Source organism: Myxine glutinosa, chromosome 2, assembly GCF_964187855.1.
Source record: "Myxine glutinosa chromosome 2, kmMyxGlut1.1, whole genome shotgun sequence".
In the NCBI taxonomy this organism is placed as follows: domain Eukaryota; kingdom Metazoa; phylum Chordata; class Myxini; order Myxiniformes; family Myxinidae; genus Myxine; species Myxine glutinosa.
The window spans coordinates 261,850,501-261,868,357 of NC_136262.1; the positions used below are offsets into that span (position 1 = coordinate 261,850,501).

At 42.9% G+C, this 17,857-nt stretch overlaps 1 protein-coding gene and 1 long non-coding RNA gene across 2 annotated transcripts in view; both read right to left on the reverse strand.

The window, feature by feature from the left end:
• The window catches only part of LOC137422116 (calcium and integrin-binding family member 2-like), a 90,425-nt gene extending 72,752 nt beyond the window's left edge, over positions 1-17,673 (reverse strand). Inside the window, exons 1-2 of the mRNA XM_078772498.1 lie at positions 17,049-17,673; positions 74-108 (exon numbers count right to left, since the gene is read on the reverse strand). Coding sequence (XP_078628624.1) covers positions 74-108; positions 17,049-17,099 — 86 coding nt within the window. The 5' untranslated portion in view covers positions 17,100-17,673. The remainder of the gene's footprint in view (positions 1-73; positions 109-17,048) is intronic.
• Positions 1-17,857, reverse strand: part of LOC144890746 (uncharacterized) — a 388,459-nt gene that overhangs the window by 328,678 nt on the left and 41,924 nt on the right. The gene's annotated exons all lie outside the window — the stretch shown is intronic.

Sequence of the window (17,857 nt, forward strand, 5' to 3'; positions counted from 1 at the left end):
CGCCTTCATCCCAACAATGAACAAACCAGGATCCGCAGATGCTTTGCTACATCATGGGTGTGTGGGTACTCACCGCAGAATTTGCTTCCTTGTGAAGTATGTGCAGTCCTAGAAAAACAAGCAAGCAACAACACACGTGACCTTCAATCGGAAAGAATGACGAAATGTTTTCAAACACAATTGACACAACAGCAATGCCCCTCTTTGTTACCTCCGCCATCGGACGTAGACGGAGTTTAGGTTTTCACCCCTGTTTGTCTGTCTGTCTGTCCATCTGAGAGCAGGATATCTAAAAAAGTTATGAACGAATTCTGTCGAAACTTGGTGGACACGTTGGGTGTGTCACCTGGACAAATTGAATACATTTGGGTGAAGATCCGGATCCAGATCTGGCCTATCAGTGGTGCGATTGATGTAAATGAAAGTTTCATTCAGAGCTGACGTATAAAAACAAGGAGGAACAAAACATGTGGTGTATCGTTAAAACTAGGTGAGATACACAAAAGGTGTCAGGTAAAGGACAGGTTTGGTGCACAACAGTCCAAGATGAACGAGGTGACGTTTTGAGATTGTGACATGTTGATAATAATTATTTTATCTTCCATTGTGCTTCAGAACAAGTTTTCAGAAAGACATAAACATGCATGCAGGTAGGCAGGCAGGTAGGTAGGCATGTCGCTAAAACCTTGCCCAAGCGTATAGGGACAAATATTTTGGAGCATTAATATGTATAGAGACAAACTTTACATCGACCCCAACTAATGTGGACATAAAAAAGCAGTTCAAAATGTTATTGGAACAAGAGACTCACAATAGTTCAAGAAACGAGACGTTTTTTTCATTTTCAATATGTAATGAAATGCAATTGGTAATTAAACGTGTAAACGTCTTTCTAAATTAATGTAATTGCCTCATTAAACCTTTTTTTAACATCTCTTGAACATTATGAACATCTGGTCCGCATACATTTTTGAACACCCTACCAATTAAAGACATTAATATGTATAGGGACAAACTGATTGATATCTATAATGATTAGAAATCTCGACATGAAATTAAGAAACCTGTTTATAAGAACCAAAGGTAGAAAGAAAGGGATGGAGATAGACAACGAGAAAATGGGTAAAAACAAACCGAGTTGGACACAAACAAGTTTTAAAAGGCAAATAGAGTTGTACAGCATCGGTTGTATTGGTCCAAATGGTTTGATTCAACTCCAAACTTCCTATTTGGGCACGCAGTCCCTTGGATGCGGATCACGCCTTCCCTTGGATGCGGATCACGCCTTCCCTTGGATGCGGATCACGCCGTCCCTTGGATGCGGATCATGCCGTCCCTTGGATGCGGATCATGCCGTCGCTTGGATGTAGATCACGGCATCCCTTCAATGCGGATCACGCCATCCCTTGGATATTCGATCACACTGTCCCTTGTATGCGGATCATGCTGTCCCTTGGATGCGGATCACGCCTTCCCTTGGGTGTGTATCACGCTGTCCCTTGGATGCAGATCACGCTGTCCCTTGGATGCGGATCACTCCATTCCTTGGATGCAGATCACTCAGTCCTTTGGATGCGGATCACACCGTCCCTTGGATGTGGATCATGCTGTCCCTTGGATGTGGATCCCGGCATCCCTTGGATGCATATCAGTCTATCGCTTGGATGCAGCTCACTCCATCGCTTGGATGCGGATCACTCAGTCCCTTTGATGTGGATCACGCTGTCCCTTGGATGTGGATCACACCCTCCCTTGGATGCAGATCACGCACTCCCTTGGATGCGGATCACTCCCTCCCTTAGATGCGGATCAAACCATCCCTTGGTTTCAGTGCACGCCGTCCCTTGGATCCAGTCACGCCATCCCTTGGATCCGGTCATGCTGTCCCTTGGATCCGGTCACACCGTCACTTGGATCCGGTCACGCCGTCCCTTGGATCCAGTCACACCGTCCCTTGGACCTGGATCACGTCTTCAATTGGATGTGGATCCCGCCTTCCCTTGGATGCGATTCACTCTGTCCCTTGGATGCGGATCACGCACTCCCTTGGAAGCGGATCATGTACTGCCTTGGATGCGGATCAAGCCCTTTCTTGGATGTGGATGATGCCATCCCTTGAATGTGGATCACGCCATCCCTTGGATCTGGATCACGCCGTCCCTTGGATGCAGATCATGCCATTCCTTGCATGCGGATCAATGCGTCCCTTGGATGTGGATCACGCCCACCCTTGGATGCAGCTCACGCCGTCCCTTGGATGCAGATAACGCCCTCCCTTGAATGTGGATCACACCCTCCCTTGGATATGAATCACGCCGTCCCATTGATGCGGATCACGTTCTCCTTTGAATGCTGATCACGCCATCCCTTGGATGTGGATCACACCCTCCCTTGGATGCAGATCACAAGATCCCTTGGATGTGGATCATGATGCCCCTGGGATGTGGATCACACTGTCCCTGTCCCTCATGCCGTCTCTTGGATGCGTATCTAACCATTTCTTGGATGTGGATCACGCCATCCCGTGGATGCAGATTACCCCGTCCCTTTGATGAAGATCACGCCGTCCTTTGATGAAGATCACGCCGTGCTTTGAATGCAGGTCACTCTGTCCCTTGAATGTGGATCACGCTCTCCCTTGGATGCAGTTCATGCACTCCCTTGGATGCGGATCATGCCCTCCCTTGGATGCGGATCATGCCCTCCCTTGGATGCGGATGATGCCCTCCCTTGAATGCAGGTCACTCTGTCCCTTGAATGTGGATCACGCTCTCCCTTGGCCATATCACTCAATGGTGAAGAATCACTTTTAAAATTCTACTACCTGGATCCGGATCCGGATCTTCACCAAAATTGAACCGATTCTTCCTTGTCACACACACATCCTGTCCAACAAGGATTGTCCAAATCCATCCATAACTTTTTGAGATATCCTGCTATGTATAGTTTTTGTCCCTATCTCCCAATGGTGAAGAATCACTTTAAAATTAAATAATTCTCATATCTGAAGCCATACTCAGATCTTCACCAAAATCGAATCGAATCGTCCTTGTCAGACATCCAACCGATCCATCAAGTTTCGTCCAAATCCGTCCACAACGTTTTGAGATATCCTGCTATGTATCGATCTGGGGCCCAGGGTAACCCCCGCTCTAGCAGGGAAAATGGTCTTAAAATGACTGCTGTTGTTGTATCGATTTTGGGCCCTATCTCCCAATGCTGAAGAATCACTTTTTTAAATTCTAGTAGCCGGATCCGAATCCGGATCTTCACCAAAATCTGATAATTTCGTCCTTGTCACAGACGCTGCATGTCGGCCAAACTTTGTCCGAATCCGTCCACAACTTTTTAAGATATCTTGTTTGCAGACATACAAACAAACAGAGGGACAGACAGACATACAGTGGTGAAAACACAACCTCCATCCACCTTTGGTAGTGGAGGTAATTACTCATGCGTTATCACTCTTCTCATTCATTCTCTCTTATATGCGTATATACATACATACATACATACATACATACATACATACATACATGTGTTGCTCAGATAATTATCCGGATGGTCATTGAATCAGGCATTGCATGGGTCCAGTCAATACAGAACTTTCGAAATGATGTACAAATGCTAAACAAGGCCCTTTGCGCATGCGCTGCGTGTGCGTTTACACTGCTCGATGTTTACACTGACTCGGTTCTGCTCACAGGACACTTTTAAACTGCCGTTTCTAGAGCGAAATATGTAATTCAAATGTGTGCGTTTACACTGACTCGGTTCTGCTTGCTTGATACTTTAAAACCTGCAGTTGCTAGAGTGAAATCTGTAATTTAAATGTGTGCATTTACACTGACTCGGTTCTACTTGCCGAACACTTTTAACCTGCTGTTGCTAGAGTGAAATACGTCATTCAAATGTGTCCATTTACACTGACTCAGTTTTACTCCCGAAGACACTTTTAACCTGCCGTTGCTGGAGTGAAATTTGTATTTAAAATGTGTGTGTTTACACTGACTCGGTTCTGCCTCCTAGACACTTAGTCTGCCATTGCTAAAGCGAAATATGTAATTTAAATGTGTGCGTTTGCACTGACTCCGTTCTACTCGCCAGACACTTTTAACCTGCAGTTGCTAGAGCAAAATATGTAATTTAAATGTGTGCATTCACACCGAGTCGATTCTGCTTGCTAGACACTTTTAACTTGCCATTGCTGGAGTGAAATCTATCATTGAAATGTGTGCGTTTACACCGACTCGGTTCTACTTGCCGAACACTTTTAACCTGCTGTTGCTGTCGTGAAATCTATCATTGAAATGTGTGCAGTTACACCAACTTGGTTCTACTTGCTAGACACTTTTAACCTGCCGTTGCTAGAGTGAAATCTATCATTGAAACGTGTGCGGTTACACCAACTTGGTTCTACTTGCTAAACACTTTTAACCTGCCGTTGCTGTGGTGAAATCTATCATTGAAATGTGTGCGTTTACACCGACTCGGTTCTGCTTGCTAGACACTTTTAACCTGCTGTTGCTGTGGTGAAATCTATCATTGAAATGTGTGCGGTTACACCAACTCGGTTCTGCTTGCCGGACACTTTTAACCTGCTGTTGCTAGAGTGAAATCTATCATTGAAATGTGTGCGTTTACACCAACTCGGTTCTGCTTGCCGGACACTTTTAACCTGCTGTTGCTAGAGTGAAATCTATCATTGAAATGTGTGCGTTTACACCAACTCGGTTCTACTTGCCGAACACTTTTAACCTGCTGTTGCTGTGGTGAAATCTATCATTGAAATGTGTGCGTTTACACCAACTCGGTTCTGCTTGCCGGACACTTTTAACCTGCTGTTGCTAGAGTGAAATCTATCATTGAAATGTGTGCGGTTACACCACCTCGGTTCTGCTTGCCGGACACTTTTAACCTGCTGTTGCTAGAGTGAAAACTATCATTGAAATGTGTGCGTTTACACCAACTTGGTTCTACTTGCTAGACACTTTTAACCTGCCGTTGCTAGAGTGAAATCTATCATTGAAATGTGTGCGGTTACACCACCTCGGTTCTACTTGCTAGACACTTTTAACCTGCCGTTGCTAGAGTGAAAACTATCATTGAAATGTGTGCGTTTACACCACCTCGGTTCTGCTTGCCGGACACTTTTAACCTGCCGTTGCTAGAGTGAAATCTATCATTGAAATGTGTGCGGTTACACCGACTCGGTTCTGCTTGCCGGACACTTTTAACCTGCCGTTGCTAGAGTGAAAACTATCATTGAAATGTGTGCGGTTACACCGACTCGGTTCTGCTTGCCGGACACTTTTAACCTGCTGTTGCTATGGCTAAATATGTCATTCAAATGTGTGCATTTACACCGACTCGGTTCTACTTGCCGAACACTTTTATCCTGCCGTTGCTAGAGTGAAAACTATCATTGAAATGTGTGCGGTTACACCGACTCGGTTCTGCTTGCCGGACACTTTTAACCTGCCGTTGCTAGAGTGAAAACTATCATTGAAATGTGTGCGGTTACACCGACTCGGTTCTGCTTGCCGAACACTTTTAACCTGCTGTTGCTGTCGTGAAATCTATCATTGAAACGTGTGCGGTTACACCACCTCGGTTCTACTTGCCGGACACTTTTAACCTGCTGTTGCTAGAGTGAAATCTATCATTGAAATGTGTGCGTTTACACCAACTCGGTTCTACTTGCCGAACACTTTTAACCTGCCGTTGCTAGAGTGAAATCTATCATTGAAATGTGTGCGTTTACACCAACTCGGTTCTACTTGCCGAACACTTTTAACCTGCCGTTGCTAGAGTGAAATCTATCATTGAAATGTGTGCGGTTACACCACCTTGGTTCTACTTGCCAAACACTTTTAACCTGCTGTTGCTGTAGTGAAATCTATCATTGAAATGTGTGCGTTTACACCGACTCGGTTCTGCTTGCCGGACACTTTTAACCTGCTGTTGCGAGAGTGAAATCTATCATTGAAATGTGTGCGTTTACACCAACTTGGTTCTGCTTGCTAGACACTTTTAACTTGCCATTGCTGGAGTGAAATCTATCATTGAAATGTGTGCGTTTACACCGACTCGGTTCTACTTGCCGAACACTTTTAACCTGCTGTTGCTGTCGTGAAATCTATCATTGAAACGTGTGCGGTTACACCAACTTGGTTCTACTTGCTAGACACTTTTGACCTGCCGTTGCTGGAGTGAAATCTATCATTGAAATGTGTGCGGTTACACCACCTCGGTTCTACTTGCCGAACACTTTTAAACTGCTGTTGCTGTCGTGAAATCTATCATTGAAACGTGTGCGGTTACACCAACTTGGTTCTACTTGCTAGACACTTTTGACCTGCCGTTGCTGGAGTGAAATCTATCATTGAAATGTGTGCGGTTACACCACCTCGGTTCTACTTGCCGGACACTTTTAACCTGCTGTTGCTAGAGTGAAATCTATCATTGAAATGTGTGCGTTTACACCACCTCGGTTCTACTTGCTAGACACTTTTAACCTGCCGTTGCTAGAGTGAAAACTATCATTGAAATGTGTGCGTTTACACCAACTTGGTTCTACTTGCTAGACACTTTTAACCTGCCGTTGCTAGAGTGAAAACTATCATTGAAATGTGTGCGTTTACACCAACTTGGTTCTACTTGCTAGACACTTTTAACCTGCTGTTGCTGGAGTGAAATCTATCATTGAAATGTGTGCGGTTACACCACCTCGGTTCTACTTGCCGAACACTTTTAACCTGCTGTTGCTAGAGTGAAATCTATCATTGAAATGTGTGCGTTTACACCAACTCGGTTCTGCTTGCCGGACACTTTTAACCTGCTGTTGCTAGAGTGAAATCTATCATTGAAATGTGTGCGGTTACACCACCTCGGTTCTACTTGCTAGACACTTTTAACCTGCCGTTGCTAGAGTGAAATCTATCATTGAAATGTGTGCGTTTACACCGACTCGGTTCTACTTGCCGAACACTTTTAACCTGCTGTTGCTGTGGTGAAATCTATCATTGAAATGTGTGCGTTTACACCAACTCGGTTCTACTTGCTAGACACTTTTAACCTGCCGTTGCTAGAGTGAAATCTATCATTGAAATGTGTGCGGTTACACCACCTCGGTTCTGCTTGCCGGACACTTTTAACCTGCTGTTGCTAGAGTGAAATCTATCATTGAAATGTGTGCGGTTACACCACCTTGGTTCTACTTGCCAAACACTTTTAACCTGCTGTTGCTGTAGTGAAATCTATCATTGAAATGTGTGCGTTTACACCGACTCGGTTCTGCTTGCCGGACACTTTTAACCTGCTGTTGCGAGAGTGAAATCTATCATTGAAATGTGTGCGTTTACACCAACTCGGTTCTGCTTGCTAGACACTTTTAACTTGCCATTGCTGGAGTGAAATCTATCATTGAAATGTGTGCGTTTACACCGACTCGGTTCTACTTGCCGAACACTTTTAACCTGCTGTTGCTGTCGTGAAATCTATCATTGAAACGTGTGCGGTTACACCAACTTGGTTCTACTTGCTAGACACTTTTGACCTGCCGTTGCTGGAGTGAAATCTATCATTGAAATGTGTGCGGTTACACCACCTCGGTTCTACTTGCCGGACACTTTTAACCTGCTGTTGCTAGAGTGAAATCTATCATTGAAATGTGTGCGTTTACACCACCTCGGTTCTACTTGCTAGACACTTTTAACCTGCCGTTGCTAGAGTGAAAACTATCATTGAAATGTGTGCGTTTACACCAACTTGGTTCTACTTGCTAGACACTTTTAACCTGCCGTTGCTAGAGTGAAAACTATCATTGAAATGTGTGCGTTTACACCAACTTGGTTCTACTTGCTAGACACTTTTAACCTGCTGTTGCTGGAGTGAAATCTATCATTGAAATGTGTGCGGTTACACCACCTCGGTTCTACTTGCCGAACACTTTTAACCTGCTGTTGCTAGAGTGAAATCTATCATTGAAATGTGTGCGTTTACACCAACTCGGTTCTGCTTGCCGGACACTTTTAACCTGCTGTTGCTAGAGTGAAATCTATCATTGAAATGTGTGCGGTTACACCACCTCGGTTCTACTTGCTAGACACTTTTAACCTGCCGTTGCTAGAGTGAAATCTATCATTGAAATGTGTGCGTTTACACCGACTCGGTTCTACTTGCCGAACACTTTTAACCTGCTGTTGCTGTGGTGAAATCTATCATTGAAATGTGTGCGTTTACACCAACTTGGTTCTGCTTGCTAGACACTTTTAACCTGCCGTTGCTAGAGTGAAAACTATCATTGAAATGTGTGCGTTTACACCAACTTGGTTCTACTTGCTAGACACTTTTAACCTGCTGTTGCTGGAGTGAAATCTATCATTGAAATGTGTGCGGTTACACCACCTCGGTTCTACTTGCCGAACACTTTTAACCTGCTGTTGCTAGAGTGAAATCTATCATTGAAATGTGTGCGTTTACACCAACTCGGTTCTGCTTGCCGGACACTTTTAACCTGCTGTTGCTAGAGTGAAATCTATCATTGAAATGTGTGCGGTTACACCACCTCGGTTCTACTTGCTAGACACTTTTAACCTGCCGTTGCTAGAGTGAAATCTATCATTGAAATGTGTGCGTTTACACCGACTCGGTTCTACTTGCTAGACACTTTTAACCTGCTGTTGCTGTAGTGAAATCTATCATTGAAATGTGTGCGTTTACACCAACTTGGTTCTGCTTGCTAGACACTTTTAACCTGCCGTTGCTAGAGTGAAATCTATCATTGAAATGTGTGCGTTTACACCGACTCGGTTCTACTTGCCGAACACTTTTAACCTGCTGTTGCTGTCGTGAAATCTATCATTGAAACGTGTGCGGTTACACCAACTTGGTTCTACTTGCTAGACACTTTTGACCTGCCGTTGCTGGAGTGAAATCTATCATTGAAATGTGTGCGGTTACACCACCTCGGTTCTACTTGCCGGACACTTTTAACCTGCTGTTGCTAGAGTGAAATCTATCATTGAAATGTGTGCGTTTACACCACCTCGGTTCTACTTGCTAGACACTTTTAACCTGCCGTTGCTAGAGTGAAAACTATCATTGAAATGTGTGCGTTTACACCAACTTGGTTCTACTTGCTAGACACTTTTAACCTGCCGTTGCTAGAGTGAAAACTATCATTGAAATGTGTGCGTTTACACCAACTTGGTTCTACTTGCTAGACACTTTTAACCTGCTGTTGCTGGAGTGAAATCTATCATTGAAATGTGTGCGGTTACACCACCTCGGTTCTACTTGCCGAACACTTTTAACCTGCTGTTGCTAGAGTGAAATCTATCATTGAAATGTGTGCGTTTACACCAACTCGGTTCTGCTTGCCGGACACTTTTAACCTGCTGTTGCTAGAGTGAAATCTATCATTGAAATGTGTGCGGTTACACCACCTCGGTTCTACTTGCTAGACACTTTTAACCTGCCGTTGCTAGAGTGAAATCTATCATTGAAATGTGTGCGTTTACACCGACTCGGTTCTACTTGCCGAACACTTTTAACCTGCTGTTGCTGTGGTGAAATCTATCATTGAAATGTGTGCGTTTACACCAACTCGGTTCTACTTGCTAGACACTTTTAACCTGCCGTTGCTAGAGTGAAATCTATCATTGAAATGTGTGCGGTTACACCACCTCGGTTCTGCTTGCCGGACACTTTTAACCTGCTGTTGCTAGAGTGAAATCTATCATTGAAATGTGTGCGGTTACACCACCTTGGTTCTACTTGCCAAACACTTTTAACCTGCTGTTGCTGTAGTGAAATCTATCATTGAAATGTGTGCGTTTACACCGACTCGGTTCTGCTTGCCGGACACTTTTAACCTGCTGTTGCGAGAGTGAAATCTATCATTGAAATGTGTGCGTTTACACCGACTCGGTTCTACTTGCCGAACACTTTTAACCTGCTGTTGCTGTCGTGAAATCTATCATTGAAACGTGTGCGGTTACACCAACTTGGTTCTACTTGCTAGACACTTTTGACCTGCCGTTGCTGGAGTGAAATCTATCATTGAAATGTGTGCGGTTACACCACCTCGGTTCTACTTGCCGGACACTTTTAACCTGCTGTTGCTAGAGTGAAATCTATCATTGAAATGTGTGCGTTTACACCACCTCGGTTCTACTTGCTAGACACTTTTAACCTGCCGTTGCTAGAGTGAAAACTATCATTGAAATGTGTGCGGTTACACCACCTCGGTTCTACTTGCCGAACACTTTTAACCTGCTGTTGCTAGAGTGAAATCTATCATTGAAATGTGTGCGTTTACACCAACTCGGTTCTGCTTGCCGGACACTTTTAACCTGCTGTTGCTAGAGTGAAATCTATCATTGAAATGTGTGCGGTTACACCACCTCGGTTCTACTTGCTAGACACTTTTAACCTGCCGTTGCTAGAGTGAAATCTATCATTGAAATGTGTGCGGTTACACCACCTCGGTTCTACTTGCCGAACACTTTTAACCTGCTGTTGCTAGAGTGAAATCTATCATTGAAATGTGTGCGTTTACACCAACTCGGTTCTGCTTGCCGGACACTTTTAACCTGCTGTTGCTAGAGTGAAATCTATCATTGAAATGTGTGCGGTTACACCACCTCGGTTCTACTTGCTAGACACTTTTAACCTGCCGTTGCTAGAGTGAAATCTATCATTGAAATGTGTGCGTTTACACCGACTCGGTTCTACTTGCCGAACACTTTTAACCTGCTGTTGCTGTGGTGAAATCTATCATTGAAATGTGTGCGTTTACACCAACTTGGTTCTGCTTGCTAGACACTTTTAACCTGCCGTTGCTAGAGTGAAAACTATCATTGAAATGTGTGCGTTTACACCAACTTGGTTCTACTTGCTAGACACTTTTAACCTGCTGTTGCTGGAGTGAAATCTATCATTGAAATGTGTGCGGTTACACCACCTCGGTTCTACTTGCCGAACACTTTTAACCTGCTGTTGCTAGAGTGAAATCTATCATTGAAATGTGTGCGTTTACACCAACTCGGTTCTGCTTGCCGGACACTTTTAACCTGCTGTTGCTAGAGTGAAATCTATCATTGAAATGTGTGCGGTTACACCACCTCGGTTCTACTTGCTAGACACTTTTAACCTGCCGTTGCTAGAGTGAAATCTATCATTGAAATGTGTGCGTTTACACCGACTCGGTTCTACTTGCTTGACACTTTTAACCTGCTGTTGCTGTAGTGAAATCTATCATTGAAATGTGTGCGTTTACACCAACTTGGTTCTGCTTGCTAGACACTTTTAACCTGCCGTTGCTAGAGTGAAATCTATCATTGAAATGTGTGCGTTTACACCGACTCGGTTCTACTTGCCGAACACTTTTAACCTGCTGTTGCTGTGGTGAAATCTATCATTGAAATGTGTGCATTTACACCAACTCGGTTCTACTTGCTAGACACTTTTAACCTGCCGTTGCTAGAGTGAAATCTATCATTGAAATGTGTGCGGTTACACCACCTCGGTTCTGCTTGCCGGACACTTTTAACCTGCTGTTGCTAGAGTGAAATCTATCATTGAAATGTGTGCGGTTACACCACCTCGGTTCTACTTGCTAGACACTTTTAACCTGCCGTTGCTAGAGTGAAATCTATCATTGAAATGTGTGCGGTTACACCACCTCGGTTCTGCTTGCCGGACACTTTTAACCTGCTGTTGCTAGAGTGAAATCTATCATTGAAATGTGTGCGTTTACACCGACTCGGTTCTACTTGCTAGACACTTTTAACCTGCTGTTGCTGTAGTGAAATCTATCATTGAAATGTGTGCGTTTACACCAACTCGGTTCTGCTTGCCGGACACTTTTAACCTGCTGTTGCTATGGCTAAATATGTCATTCAAATGTGTGCGTTTACACTGACTCAGTTTTACTCCCTAAGACACTTTTAACGTGCAGTTGCTAGAGTGAAATCTATAATTCAAATGTGTGCGTTTACACTGACTTGGTTGTACTTCCTGGAAACTTTTAACCTGCCGTTGCTATGACGAAATATGTAATTCAATTTTGTGCGTTTACTCTGACTCAGTTCTGCTTGCCGGACAGTTTTAACCTGCCATTGCTAGATTATTTAATTTTCATCATTTATGCTAAAAGTGGCAATTTTTAGATGATTAATTATAATTGGTGTGTTTCTGAATGCAAATCAGACTCATGGAAATAAAGGAAATACAAGAAGTACCTATGGATGAGAGGTGTCGAGTTTGTACCATTTCCTATTAGTACAAGCTAGCATCAGCAGTGGATGGAACACACACACACACACACACACACACACACACACACACACACACACACACACACACACACACACACACACACACATAAACAAAATGGCGGCAGGTTGTACGAGTGTGTATGTTTGCATTTTTCTACAAATACTAGTTTTACATTGACTTTTTGTCCGTCTGAAAGTGTTGTTCAAGTTAAAATAATTATTGCGACATCTTTTCTTTATCCTCTCTTCATTGTAAATGAGTTTGAGGCTGAACCGTCAACGATTCATTCCTAGTTTTTACATTCTTCATCCAGATAATTGCTCTCAAATGTTCAACTATAATAAAATGCGACAGAGGGACACTGTTCTGATATATTTTTTTTATCCTATTTGAAACACACAAAGTCTAAGCTCATGGAGGAGTGAGAGTGGGGAATTGGTTTTATGTGCCTGGAATTTCTCAGACACGTTTACACTCCCTCAATATGTTATGCGAGATTAATTTTTTATACATCGCCGAACAATCTTTTTTCTCCTTCACTCCCGCATCATGTTGGACAAAATGTCATAAAAACAGAACCAATGTGCTTTAATTAGTAATGGCTTAGACATTGCTTTCAATGCACATTATCATTTTCTTTTGTTTAAGCCAGTGGATTAAACAGACAACTAAATTCAACGACATTTTTTTGTATACTAGTTAAACAGTGCAGGCTCATGAAGGAGCTGAACGACAAAGGCAGTAGGTTCACAAACTACCAAAAGGCAAAAAAAACAACAACAAAGGGTATCGTTGTATCATTTGTGTTACTAAACATATTAACAACCGAAGTTGTCCTGGTCTTTTTGAAACACCCTGTAAATGTAAAGATGAGGAACAAGACGAGGCCCAACACCTGTTTTGAAAGCACTCCAGCCTCCACTGGGAGAGGAAAGCCTTCCATTGATGGCAGGGCATTCACCGAGTGAGTGGAGGTAGTTGGAACTCCAGGAATTAGGGCATTCTTCGAGTACTTGGCAAGCAAAGCAGGATGTCAGACTGTGTCGAATGGTTGAGGCATATCCAGAGAGATGGTCCTGACATCTAGTTTGAGATTTGGAACCTCCAACCTGCATTGCTGAGGAGTTGATTGACTGGGATATAAACCAAGCTGATGGTCAGTAATTAGGCTGTTTGAAAAGAGGAAACACTTGACATCAGAAATAATGATAGGTTCCATGGCTTTGCTTATAATCAGAAGGCAACATGGCCAGGAGGAATGCAACATGGCCAGGAGGGAGGCAACATGGCCAGGAGGGAGGCAACATGGCCAAGGCATAGACACACAATGGCCTACTCCTTTCGATAGCTATTGTGTGATATTTAATTAATCCTTGCATCATATAAATGCAACCAAGAGAGTGAGTTTTACATCTGAGATGCAGATCGCCATGCCGCATTAGAAATCCCCAGAGGAGACTACTCAATGGTGAGTATGCTACCAAATGGCTATCCTGATACTTCATAGCTTCATGACACTTCTCTAGAATATGCTACACACCTGTAACAAGATAGTTTTAATGCGCTAAAAGTTCATTGCTCACGGTTTGTGTAAATTCCTTCAAATGCAAGCATATAATGCAGTATATAATTAATCAATAACTTGAGGAACTGTATTATATTCTAGTGGGGTATGCTTACACATTGTGTAATGCACATTATCCTGCTGTTGCTATCGTGAAACTTACACATTGTGTAACATTGTGTAAGCAATAGCTTACAATTTTTTTTACACAATTGCATTGTGTAAGCAATTGTAAGCAATAACTTACAATGCTTACACATTGTGTAAGCAATAACAATCGTGCTCCGTACGTAGGTACATAATAAACAGAAGCTTTATGGTTATAGGCAAGCATCACCAACCTGCTGCCAGATATAAATTCAGGTTTATTTATTTATTTTACGAGCACGTTTACGGTATTTACGTAAATTTTTATTGAGATTTTTCTTTTACAGTTTACACAAATAGAAATTACAATTTTCAAATGTTAGATATTGATTGAGGTTTTTTTTAACGGATGCGTTTACGGTTGTTTACGTAAATATTCATACACGGACACTTTTTCTTTTTTTCATTTACATACATTATTGTCATGTTTATTTCACAGTTTAGAGTTATTGAAATTACAATTTTCACATGCTAGATAGTTATTGAGATTTTAGATTTTTACGGATGTGTTTATGTTTTTTTTTCCCGTAAATTTTCAATTACGGATGCTTTTTATTTTTTTCATTTACAGACATCTTACTATAATTTATCAAATGTCCGTCCGTCTGTCTGTCCATCCGTTTGTCCGTTCGAAGGTACCGCAAAAACGGCTGAACCGATCGCAACGATATTTTAGGTGGGTAATCCTGAGATCCCCTGGAGTAAAATAGGCTATATTGTTTTTCCAATTTCAGCTTTGGCCTCCAGCATTTTCAGGTTTGGATTCCCGCATAACGTTATTTTCCAGGGTACCGCACAAACGGCTGAACCGATCGCTGCATGGCTGCGCTGATCGGCTGCCCCGATCGGACTCGGTGACCTCAGACAAAGACCTTTTATAAGGACATGGTTTGAATCCCTGCTTGAGAGAATGCCAACCCCCTCCCCGCCATCACGGTCGTCTCTCCAACTCACAATCCCACGAGATATGCGGAAAGGACGACCCAAAACCAATTATCTTCTTTTTGATTCGTATATAAACATCATTAAAAGGAAATAATGACCTCGGCCAAAGTTCAAACGATGTTAGTTTAATCTCTACATGAGAGAATTCCACATAGCTATTTGGGTGGTGTAGAAGCTAACAGATCGCTGTCTCCATCGATCTTGCCAAGGCCGTAACACCTATCGGCTCAAAATCCTTTTGGACTGTTGACTTGGTAGTTTTTACAATGAAGGAAACATTAACAATGTTGTTAAAAGTTTATTTTGTGATTAATTTGTGATTGGAGTTATGTTGTTTGGAATGAAAAAAAGAGATATCGAGTTCAAGTGAATGACGACATGCCGTGATGGTTTCTACTTTCTAAACGTGAACTTCGCGGATCACCATATGCAGATTCGCCACGGACCCACGATCGATGTTTCTATACGTGAACGTACCCGTTTGTTTGCGTACGGGTACGTTTTTAATGGAAGTCCTTCACGAACTTGCTGTCCATGTCTGACGTGCGACTGAAGGTGTTACAGGAATGTGGAATATATTGGTTTCATGATTTAGCATTCACCGTATCTGCATTGCCTGTTTGCTTCTGGCCTTCCACCCGTGCGTAGCACAGGTATCTCACCAGTTATTGTAATGTTTATTTCACAGTTTAGGGTTATTGAAATTACAATTTTCAAATGGTAGATGGTGAATTGAGGTTTGTTTTTTTTACGGACGTGTTTACGTTTTTTCCTGTAAAATTTCATTTATGGACGCTTTTTCTTTTTTTCATTTACGGACATTATTTTCATGTTTATTTCACAGTTTACAGTTATTGAAATTACAATTTTCAAATGGTAGATATCGATTGAGGTTTTTTTTTTACATATGTTTACGTTTTTTACGTAAATTTTCATATATGGACGCTTTCCAACAGTTCTGTGATTTTTCCCGGTGTACCGGCTTCAATGTCCATTGGCACGCCAAATTTCAGCTTTCTACGACACCCGGATGGTACCGAACATTAACATCAGTCAGTGAGTCAGTCAATCAGCCAGTCATTGGTTAGAAAGAGCTTTATATATACACAAAGAATTAAGTTAAGCACCCCCCCCCCGTTTTTTTACAACCTCGCACATTACAAGTTTGTTGTCGTCAAAACAGTGTAATATACCCATGATATTGCTATATTTTCTGGAGAAGTGATATTATGGTCACATAAAAACATAACAATCATGCCGTTTTCAATATTTTATTCTGCATAATTTAAGGTGAAATTTTTTGGGAATTTTAGGCATATTTTCACCTCAATTTAAGTATGGAGCTATAGGTCCATCACGGACAGTGTGGATGACGTTTATGTTTTCTAACGTAGAGTCATTGTTCTGAGAAGACCTCTAGCGATCTTTGCGTCGATAACGTCAATAACGTCAATAACGTCAATAACGTCAATAACGTGTAATGTCAATAACGTGTAAGTGACGTCAATAACGTCAATAACGTCAATAACTAATGTCATACCAATCATTATTTGATCTCACATACCTTAGAATATATGCCAATGTATACATATACACAAAGAATATATATTAGGGGGTGCTTACCTTAATTCGTTGTGTAGGGGTGCTTAACTTAATTCTTTGTGTATATTAAAGATAACAAATATATCACTCAAAAGAAACTTCAACACAGAAGGCCAATTGGCCCATCAAGTCTGCGCAATCCTGGCAACATTCAAATACCCTTCAATTCCACTGCTTCGAGGTACTTGTCCAGTTCTAGTTGAATACATCCACTATCTTCATCATAATATATATATAACTTAAATTTGGGTACATTTTAAAACAATAACACGGAGGAAGTGTCCACCTGATTTAATTGAAAACATAAAAGGAACGTCAACACGTCTGCACTACATTTATGACGACCGCACACACCATCCCCGAATCAGGTATACAAAGAGAGGGTTACGTCCCCGGCACACTCAATGTAGTTTCACACTTGATCTCAGCGCAATATTCGCATTGACACATTGTGTAAAGTTGCTAAATGTGTATAAAGTGTGATCTTGAGAGTACGTGGGCCTACCTGGTACGCATTTAGCTGCTCCTCCGTGAAGGTGCTCTTTTTATTCCCCATGGCGGGCTCAGATGGGAGCCGAGAGCCACCTTGGGCCGCGACATCACACTTTGCGGCGGTGCGGGAAGACCAGACAGGGTGCGCGGCGGCTCCGAGGCAGCACCGTCAGGAAGGTGGGACGAGGCGTCGCACCGGCTCCATGTACAACCAGGTTAAAGAAAGTCACTTTCCGGCAAAAGGGCGCGGATCCCACGACCCCAGGCGTGTAATCTTCACTTTCTCCGACCTCTTGTCCTCCTTCATCGGTACCTGTCCCTCCGGAGGTGGTGCGTGGTGCTGAACGGCGTGCGGTGCCGGTCCCGACAACACGCACGGCGAGCGATTTCAAAGCTCGAGGGAACGAATCGCCAACACGGAGTTCACCTCGTTCGGTGTCTACCTAGGGTATCCAAACGCCTCGATGAAGAATCGCCAACACGGTATTCACCTCGTTAAGTCTCCACCCGGAGTGTCCAAACGGTTCGTTCTCCCCGTGCATTCCGGTCTCCCGGTTGAGGGTTTTGGATGAAAGTTGGGAAAAAATTATTTAGCGGAGAATCCAAAGGGAAAACGACCTTCAATTCCCAATCGAGTCCCAGCTCGCGTTGCGCAATTGCAGAGAAGCGCCAACCTGTAGCTATCCGTTGCCACCTTGCGTCTTAAACCCAAAAGCGTGCGCCAGCTACATGCGAGGCAGTCTATCTATTGCATACGCAAGGGGAGAAGATAAAATGAGAAAAGTAAAATTGGAATAAGAAGAAAAAGAGGGTAATAGTAGC